Source organism: Perissodus microlepis, chromosome 18 (assembly GCF_051167445.1).
Source record: "Perissodus microlepis isolate ML-2025 ecotype Zambia chromosome 18, ASM5116744v1, whole genome shotgun sequence".
Taxonomy (NCBI): Eukaryota; Metazoa; Chordata; class Actinopteri; order Cichliformes; family Cichlidae; genus Perissodus; species Perissodus microlepis.
In genome coordinates, this window is record NC_140478.1 from 9,646,003 (window position 1) to 9,655,112 (window position 9,110).

Genomic DNA, 9,110 nt, shown 5'->3' on the forward strand with positions numbered 1-9,110 from the left:
TTGACAGTTGACACTTGTGGTTTGACGTCTGGCGAAAAACTGTAGCGACTTTAATCTAAAGAGAGGAGCGTTTGATTAGCTGTCATTCGTTTAAAGGGAAGGAAATGAATAAATAATCAGAGTAACATGGTTTAAAAAGCAGGTGAACGAAGTGTTGCTGTTACTTTTTCATTTTTCCTGCGGACTTCTCACTTTCGAGCATGGTGAGTTTGACCCCATTCCCTTTCATGTAATGTCGCCAGGGTTTTATTTTGCACATCGACTCTGTGACAAGCACTCGGCTATTGTGTAGAGCAGTGGAAGCAACAGTTGTTATTGTCCACTTTGCCCTCCAGAAAGCGGTGGGGTCGAGGCGATTTAAACAGGCTTTGCTCGTGAGCGGAGACTCATCTGTGGCGGATAAAATTAGACTAAGGTTAGAGATCCGTGTCTCTGTAGATCCGCTGAGGCCTGAGGAAGACCACACAGACAACTGGAGGGTCTATGTAGGCTTAAATGCAATTAGAATGAACTGAAACCTCTTAATATGACATTTACATCACAGCATTATGAATTATGACATATAATAAAACTTGCACTGTTGTATTTTGGCCAGATCACATGGAATATTATGTAAAGTTTTCCCTCTAATTTGAGTCGAGTGAGATTTTTTTGAAGTGAGCATATGAGCATATACTTCTTCTGTAGTGTGTGTGATTATTGTGATACATGGTGATATTGTTGCAGGATGCGGAGGGCCCCCCGACGCTTTGTGACCTCTGCTTGGCTCAGGTGTGCCAGAGCTTGAGCTCTCTGTGCAGCATGCGAGCAGACGGCTCCATGAGCCTCATCTGGGCCCCGATCTTCCCGCAGGAGACTGCTGACCAGCTTCTGAATCACATGGCAGCTAAAGGTAGGTCAGAAAATAAAACAGCTCTGCAAACATCAATTTTCTACCGCTACTGAGTGGTCGCAGTTGTTTGGCAAACTGAAGGAAAGAAAACTTATTCCAAAGCATTGAAGGTGAAATTATTTATTAGTTCGCAGTAAACAGAGGTTTCAGTTTGTCATATTGCAAGAGTAGGAAAGGTATATTCCACAAACATAAATATGGCTTAACCGATGCTTCTTTTTCCTACAATATCCCTATGTTTGTTTCTTCCCATAAGAGATACTGAATGACACAACTGTTGGGATTTTCCGAAACTGCAAAGAACTCCGTCTGCGCCGAGCCTCCATTCAGAGCTGTCCACTGTCTGCAGAAGCTTTCCGCCTGGCTCTTTGCCCTCACCGGCTCCTGGAACTAGATGCCTCCTGGGTCTCTGGTGGTCTTACTGGGGCTGACATTGTCTCAGGCTTGGCCTCCAACCCAGAATGCAGATCCAGCCTGCAGAGGTTGTCCCTCAACGGTTTACGTCTGGACTGGGAGTCTTTAGAGGCAAATGGTGGGATCCATGTTGGCTTCAGCTCCTTGCGGGGCCTTAGAATGCTAAACCTTGCCAACACAGACCTAAATGATGCTGCCCTTGAGGATATCTGCAATCTCCCTCACCTGGAGACGCTGGATATTTCTTGCAGTGCTATCTCTAAGCTCACTGCACTTCTTGAGTGCAAAAACACCCTGAGATCCCTTATTGCCCACAGGCAGCGGCACCTGGATATGTCCCCTGCCCAGCTGCTCTTTGTCTTTAGCCAGCTTCATGCGCTCAAGCATCTGGACTTTTCAGAGGACCACTTCTCTGTAGATGACAGCGATGGAAGAGATGGGGATGAGACAGTGCGGCAGCTTCTGGAGGGGAGTCCCCAGGTCCTCCCATCACTAGTTTCTTTAGATATCTCTGGTCGGAAGAGAATCAGTGAAGCTGCAATCAGAAACTTTGTGGAATCCAGAAGTGGACTGGTCTTTTTGGGCCTGCTAGCCACTGGGGTTAGCTCCTGTGACTTCTTTTCTACACAGAAAAGCCTAAAAGTAAGAATCTTTTACTACCCAGGGAATGCAATGGTAGAAATACAAGCCTGATTACTGCACAAGCTTCTCATTTATTTTTGACTTGAGGCTCTGTTTGTACTCTTTCTGAATTTTCCCACTGCATTTCCTCTCTCTGTAATGCTGCTGAATGTGTGTCCAGGTAACAGGAGAGGCTGATGAGAACCAGGTGTGTGAGGCACTCAGAAGGTACAGAGACCGCGAGTGTTTCATACGAGAGGCCCTTGTCCATCTCTACAGTCTAACCACTGACACTGACAAACCACAGCCAGACGTGCTGAAGGTGTTGTGGTCTGCATTGCTTCCCGACATGTCTTTAGTAAACCTGTGGAATGATTTGTTTGATTGGGTAGTAACAGAAAATCAGTTGGCTATTTTGTTCAGTTTAGGAGAAGCAAAAACTTACCATAAGTAAGATTTTACTGTAGTATCTCCCTTTGTTCTCCATTGTATGAGATCTTTTCCCTTGTTCATTAATTTCTTATTTAAAAACAGTACTGTCACTGAAACTAGCATTTCCTTTTTTTTAACTAAGACCTTGCCAAGAGAAACGGCATATGCAGAGACCAATGCAAACATTCACACCATATCTCAAAGTACTAAAACATGATTTATTGAAATAAAGAAAAAAGTAATATAAATCTTTTTTTCTCAAAAATCTTTGGTTCTTTGGTGTTTTAAACCACTTTCCTAATTTACAGCTTTAATGTCCTGTGAATTGTGGATATTGAAGAGAAGAGGTGGTGAGGCAGTTTAAATTACAGCCTTGATGTTAAATAGTACAGTCCAACTGTACAGATGAATTGGTTGAATAGAGCTGAGAATTGAACAAAAGAACATGCAGATTGGATATTGCTTTCATTACTTTTTCGAAAACACATGCTTGTGTAATAATGATCTACAAAATGATTCCCAAATGAGGTACAGTACCACAGAGAGTACTTCTGCAAGATCCTTAAGTATAGCAAGATTAGCACAACTGCTAACACTGACCTAAAAAAAACTGAATCAAAGAATTTGGTACAAAATTATATCATTAATATAAAAATTAGCTAATTGTATGTAAACTATTTTAATTTTTTTGCTAAACCAAAGCGATAAAGAGTTGGAATGTAGGAGCTAGCTAAAATTTTTAGTAAATATCTATAAAATATTTTGGTGAAGTGTTACAGTTAAACAATTGGCTAACGTGGTTGAGTAAAATAAATTAGCGACATAAAATTCTTAATGCAAAGTTATGAAGTATTTAAATATGGCTAGCAGTTATATTCGTAGCATAGTGTGTAGCTAGCTACGATTAGCCACTTGTGTTAGCTAGTCTTATTAGCTATTTATTTATAATTTTAGAGCTAGCTAAAGTTATGAATAAAAATTAATAAATCGTTTTGAAAAAAGTAACAGGTAAACTGTAGTTAAGATTATGAATTGAAAGTTTAAATTGCAATGTAAAAGTATGGATTAATAGTTAATATTTTTAGCTATCAGTATAAATGAAATTGGTAGCTAAAAGGACAAACGTGAAGTTATTGGTCACTAAGTGTCAAGTGAAATGAATAGTTGTTACAATGAGTCGAACTCAGAGTAGTAGTGAATGGTTGACATTGTGAACTTATAGTGATGATGGTTAAAACAATTAGCTGATTACAGCTGAGAAATAAGCCGAAAGGGTTTATCGTTCAGTTTAAAATAAGTGCAAATTAACATAGATTGGTGCTTTTTTTATTTATTTATTTTTTATAAATGACAGTGCTCTGAGTATATTTCAGATAAAAAATGTTGGGCACCACTAATATAATGGATATTTTGTTGTCCTATAGCTGGTGGTGAGTGGTATGCAGAGGCACCCCACCTCCTTGCACATCCACCTGGTCGCCACAGCGTGTGTGTTCAACCTGACCACTCAGGACTTGGCACAGGCCATGCCCATCAGCTTGCTCAGCTCTACTGTCACCCAACTGTTAAACACCATGAAGAATTTCCCCAACCACCAGCAGGTCAGAAGTATGCTCAGTGCCTCGAAGGCTTTCACTCAGGATGTGGCACGTGCTCTACTCGTCTTTGGGTTCACTACTAATATTAGGTGTTTTAGGAGTTTAAAAACTTGGCGTCTCTACTGGGATGGAAATTTGTTTTCCACAAAAGGTTTTTGTATTAATCTTCTGGTGAGAGTGTGTGTATGTGTGTGCACTCCAAAATTTCAGACTTATGATATCAACTTTTCCTCATTTTGCCTTCCCTACCTGCTGCCAGGTCATAGCCTCCTTTCCACTAGCAATGTGTGCTTCCCAGCAAGCATGGGTCAAAGTTGAAAGATGCTGAACCCGCAAATGCCCCTGAGCTGTGCATTTGCTTTGCGCAGCAGCAAAGTGCTGTTGCGTGGTGCAAGCTATTGAAGATAATGGATGCACTGAAAAACCATTATTTCAGGTAATGGATGGATTTCAGTGCATGCTCCATCCTTTGTGAAAGCCACCATCAGATTTTAGAATCATAATATCATGTAGTTGTATACCAGCAAAAGGTGGCACTCAATGGTTTTGTTCTAGCTGAGTTGCTATTCACCAGAATCCAACTTAATTCCTGACAGAATTAAGACTTAATCCTGACTGTAGTTGTAGTTGCTCTATAATACCCCATACTTCAATTCATGAAGTGTTACCGTCTCTCCAGGTGCAAAAGAACTGTCTGCTGGCCCTCTGCAGTGACTACATCCTCCAGGAGGTTCCTTTTGACAAGTTAGTTTACTTTCCGTCAGTCGTAATATCACCTTTGAGTCCATTGGTCTGGCAGTAGCCAAAATAATCAGTGCACGCATAGAGTGGCACTGTAGTGTTTTTCCATCAGATTGGAATCCAGCTGAGTTGTATTTTTTTTTTTTTTTCTGAAATGCAACTGCCAAAAGAAATAGTTCTTCCAGATGTTAAACCAAAGCAGTGAACTTTTCACAAGGTTTTGCTGTGCATCACTGGTGTATTTTTGTAATACTGTGTTCCTTATATCCACGCTGTTATCGTGCTTCAGGTATTTAGCGGCAATGCTGGTGATTAACTGGCTGAGCAGCCACGAGGATCCGACCCTGCAGAGGATGGCTGTGGCTGTCATCTCCATTCTGGTGGCCAAGGTCAAGATTTTTCTCGCTCGCTGTGCATTAGTCTGCTGCTGGAAAATAGTGGTGGCACCTTTTAATCCTACCTGTTGAGAGCTAACCCTTTGACACTTATTTCAGCGAGCGGCTTTATGCTTTCATTTAGTCCAGTTAAATGTGGACAATTTTCCTGTGGGATAAAAGTACCCTCTTGTTTTAGAGTGACATTCAGAAGAATGGATAAAAAACCCTTAAAAGAAGCACTCATCCATTTGTTTTTATGTGCAGTTGTCCACAGAGGAGATGGCACAATTCAGCAAGGATATCTTTATAATGAAGGTACATTAAGGCTCTCGGGGTACCGGCTTAGCACGGGTTTATTTCTAATTCTCTCCCTGTGTTTTTCTTTCCCTCACCGTCTTTCTCACCTGTCCATTTACAGTTACTTAATGCATACACGTCTCTACTCGATGCCCTTGTCATTCCATCGCTTAATGCACGCCTACGCCTCAATTTGCTCTTTCTCTGCTTCTCAGTCACTTCGTCTTGCTCTCCACACTTAGTTATCCTCTTTTGCTCTATGTCTAAAGCTACACATTAGTATGTTCCCGCTATGTGTACAGTATTTCTCCTATATATTTATTTATTCTACTTCTAATTAATCTCCCATTTTCTCTCCCCCTCTGTGCTTTTCCACGATGTCATATTTCCTCTTCTTGTTGTCTCTGTTAACAGCAGCTGCTGGCTATTGTGCAGCAGAAAGCCATGGTTGGAGTTGTCGACTCCACTCTGAAGTTTGCCCTGAGTGCTCTGTGGAACCTGACGGATGAAATGCCAGTAGCAGCGCGCAATTTCATTGAGTGCCGGGGCTTGGAGCTGTACGAGGAGGTTCTGGAGGTAAAGGAGACAGAAAATATAACAATAGACACACTGATTAAAAATGAACCTCACAAAGAGAGACGTTAACATAAGAGTGTATGTTTCCTCTCATGCTGTTCCCTTTTGCTTTGCAGTCCTACGACACTGAACCTTCTATTCAGCAGAAAGTTCTTGGCCTTCTGGTGGGTAGTGTATATACTTTTAAATGAAGTCATCTGTAGGCAGCCGTAATCATACACAAAACAGTTCCTGTGTTATGCTCGCCTTTTATATTATGTTTTTGCAGTCACTGCTATAATTGGTCTCCCTGAATTGCAGAACAACATTGCTGAGGTGGAGGAGTTGCAGGCTGATCTGATGGAGGAGGACCTTTTGGAGCACATTCTCCATCTCTTGCAGGACTCTCAGGTGGATGTGGGGGTTCGCTACTTTGCAGGGGGGATACTGGCGCACCTTGCTTCCAGACCAGATGCCTGGACCCTGGAAAATGAGTTGCGCAGCACCGTACTGAAGCAGCTGGTGTGTGTGTGTTTTGAATGCTGCTTTTCACGTAAGATCTACCACATTTTGTGAATATGCCTTTCTGTCTCGGCAGCATGATTCCATCATGACGTGGACCCATCTTGAGAGGGAGATGGTGTCTTACAGGTGAGAGAATAGCAAAGACAGAACAGAAATCTGTAAAGAGAGAATAAAACTAGTCTGAGTTTGACATCAGACATGAGCTACATGCTGAATAACACTTTATTTAAACAGTTTCACATTAATTAGGTTACACATGTTACATTCTCTTTAGATCACTCAACATTTGCACAGTGTTTGCCCAGTTTAATCAGTGGAATACAAGCCTGATCTTAAACACCATGGACAGTTCCTTTTAACAGTTTTTACCTCTCAGCCTGAAACACTTGGGGCATTAACTGGGTTAACCAGGTGGGCAGCAGTGATGACAACCAACTTGATGATAACTCGAGAAAAGGTTCTCTGATAGCTTTGAATATCAGCGGCCTTGACCTCATGATTAAGGTAAGACTTCAAGGTCAGAGGTCAAGTTTAGTGAACACAGTAGCTTGAGAAGGAGGCCATGTAGGATCTTTCAAACCATGCTTATAGGTATATTTACTCAGGAAGGATTTCATATAGGCTTCTCATATGACAGCATAGCTGCATCTACTGACAATCTCTGATACTTTTGGATTTTGCAACTTTAATATAATTCATGCATTGTTTTCTCAATGGTGCAGCTATACCAACACCACTGTTTCAGCGTTTTAGGTAAAATGACTTTTCCCCATTTGGCATTCATTAAATTTTCTTAGTGATAATAACCCTGTCACTGTATGGATTTTCCAGCCAGGCACAATTTGATAGCTGAAGTCTTAAAAGATGACCTGGTAATTATGTGTTATAAAACTTGTCTTTCCACTAGATTTATGGCAGCTAAAGATTCGACTGCCAGGAGCCTGAGGGGTATCACTGGCACTTGCCAGTTTGGTGTTGTTATTGTTTGTTTCTTTTTTTTCTGCTGAGTTATACCCAGAATTCTACCACAATTGCTACAGAAAGCTCAGACATCACAAGAAAACGTCCTAAATGTGATTGAGAATCATTTTCTGCATCACCTTAGCTCACATACTCAGCTGGATTGCATCTGGGACAAACATAAACTGGGTTATTTGATGTCCATGTTTCAGGTCGTTCCATCCTTTTTGCCCTCTGCTTCAAACTTGTCAGCCCGCAGGCGTGCAGCTGTGGGCAGTCTGGGCCATACATCTGGTCTGCACTCAAAACAGTAAGACACACACACAAACACAGCTGTAGGGATCCAAGGACGGTTACACTATCGGCGTGATGGGTTGATCTGAAACAATTGTTTTATTCATGCAAAAATAATGATCATATTTTATAGGCTGTTTGGTTTATTAATAGTCTTGAGCTCTATCCCTCTTTCATCTCCTCAATCCATCCAGCTTCACACTACAGCAGCATGCTGGAGAAGGAAGGCCTGACTGAACTTCTGAAAGCTTTGGCTGCACATCCCAGCACACACAGTGACATTAAAGGACTATCAGACAGCATCTTGAGCATGGTTGAGCAACATCAGATTCATGCGGGAGCGTTCAACAATCAGACGGCACCTCAAAGCTCTTGACAGAAGTGTTAAAAAAAAGAATTTTACTTGATTTGCTATCTTTGACCTATATCTGAAATATGCTAGATATATAGTTGCAGAGAAAGCAGAGGCAGTATCAAGGTGCAGACACTTAATGCTAATCATCTGGAAACATATTTAATAGAATAAACCACAAAATGCATAATATTTATTTCATATGGACAGTGTATTTGCTTGATGTAAAAAGTTATTTGTGTTATCTATTTTTTAAACTGTTTACTTACTTTGAAACCAGAGTTGTTGTTTACAGAACGAATGTTCTACTTTGACATGTGCACTGTTTTTAGTCTACATTGATAATGGGCTGAACAGCATTATAAGCTTAATAAAATGAACTGCAGCTAAAAATGGATAGACTTAAGGTTTTAATTTCAAAACCTGTCACTAGGGAGTGCTTTAGTACTGTATTTTTGGGACTGTTTTGCCCTTAACGTGTATTTGTGTAAATTATTTAGGCACTATATGTACAGATTCCAGGTCATCATCGTGTGATAAGTGGCTAGGTACCAGCAGGTTTAACCTGCTGTTTATCTGTTTTTCTCTCCTCTTCTTATTTTTCTGTTCTCTCGCACACTGTCGCTCTCTCTGAAGCTGAATTCATTATGTTTTATGTAATACAGCCGGAAGACAGAACTGCTTGTAGGCATCGAGTGTCTATTATAAATTGTTCTATTAATAATTCCTTTTGAGAAGTTACGGAGCCCCGCAGGGGACATGGGAGAAAAAAAAAATTAAGACGGACTTTTGCGAGATCTCGCAAAACTAACTCGGGATCTCGCAAAACTAACTCGGGATCTCGCAAAACTTTTAGCCGCATTCTTCGGACGCCGGCTCGAAGCCGACCGGGAGGTCGAGGCACGATGTGTCGGGAAAGCGGTGTTCCTCCCGGCTGTAGTAGGTCTCGACCTCCCGTTAGCTTCGAGCTAACGGGAAGAATGCGGCTAAAACTTTTGCGAGATCCCGAGTTTGTTTTGCGAGCTCTCGCAAAAGTCCGCCTTAATTTTTTT

At 41.3% G+C, this 9,110-nt stretch overlaps 1 protein-coding gene across 1 annotated transcript; it reads left to right on the forward strand.

The window, feature by feature from the left end:
- LOC146367249 (protein zyg-11 homolog) lies at positions 1–8,891 on the forward strand. The gene is made up of 14 exons (XM_084911533.1): positions 1–203; positions 727–892; positions 1,149–1,948; positions 2,109–2,249; positions 3,784–3,960; positions 4,637–4,701; positions 4,988–5,087; positions 5,340–5,390; positions 5,787–5,948; positions 6,065–6,112; positions 6,249–6,449; positions 6,526–6,578; positions 7,625–7,722; positions 7,901–8,891. The coding sequence occupies exons 1-14, from the start codon at positions 201–203 to the stop codon at positions 8,080–8,082; spliced, it is 2,247 nt and encodes a 748-aa protein (XP_084767659.1). The 5' UTR covers positions 1–200; the 3' UTR covers positions 8,083–8,891.
- Positions 8,892–9,110: the final 219 nt, after the last annotated feature.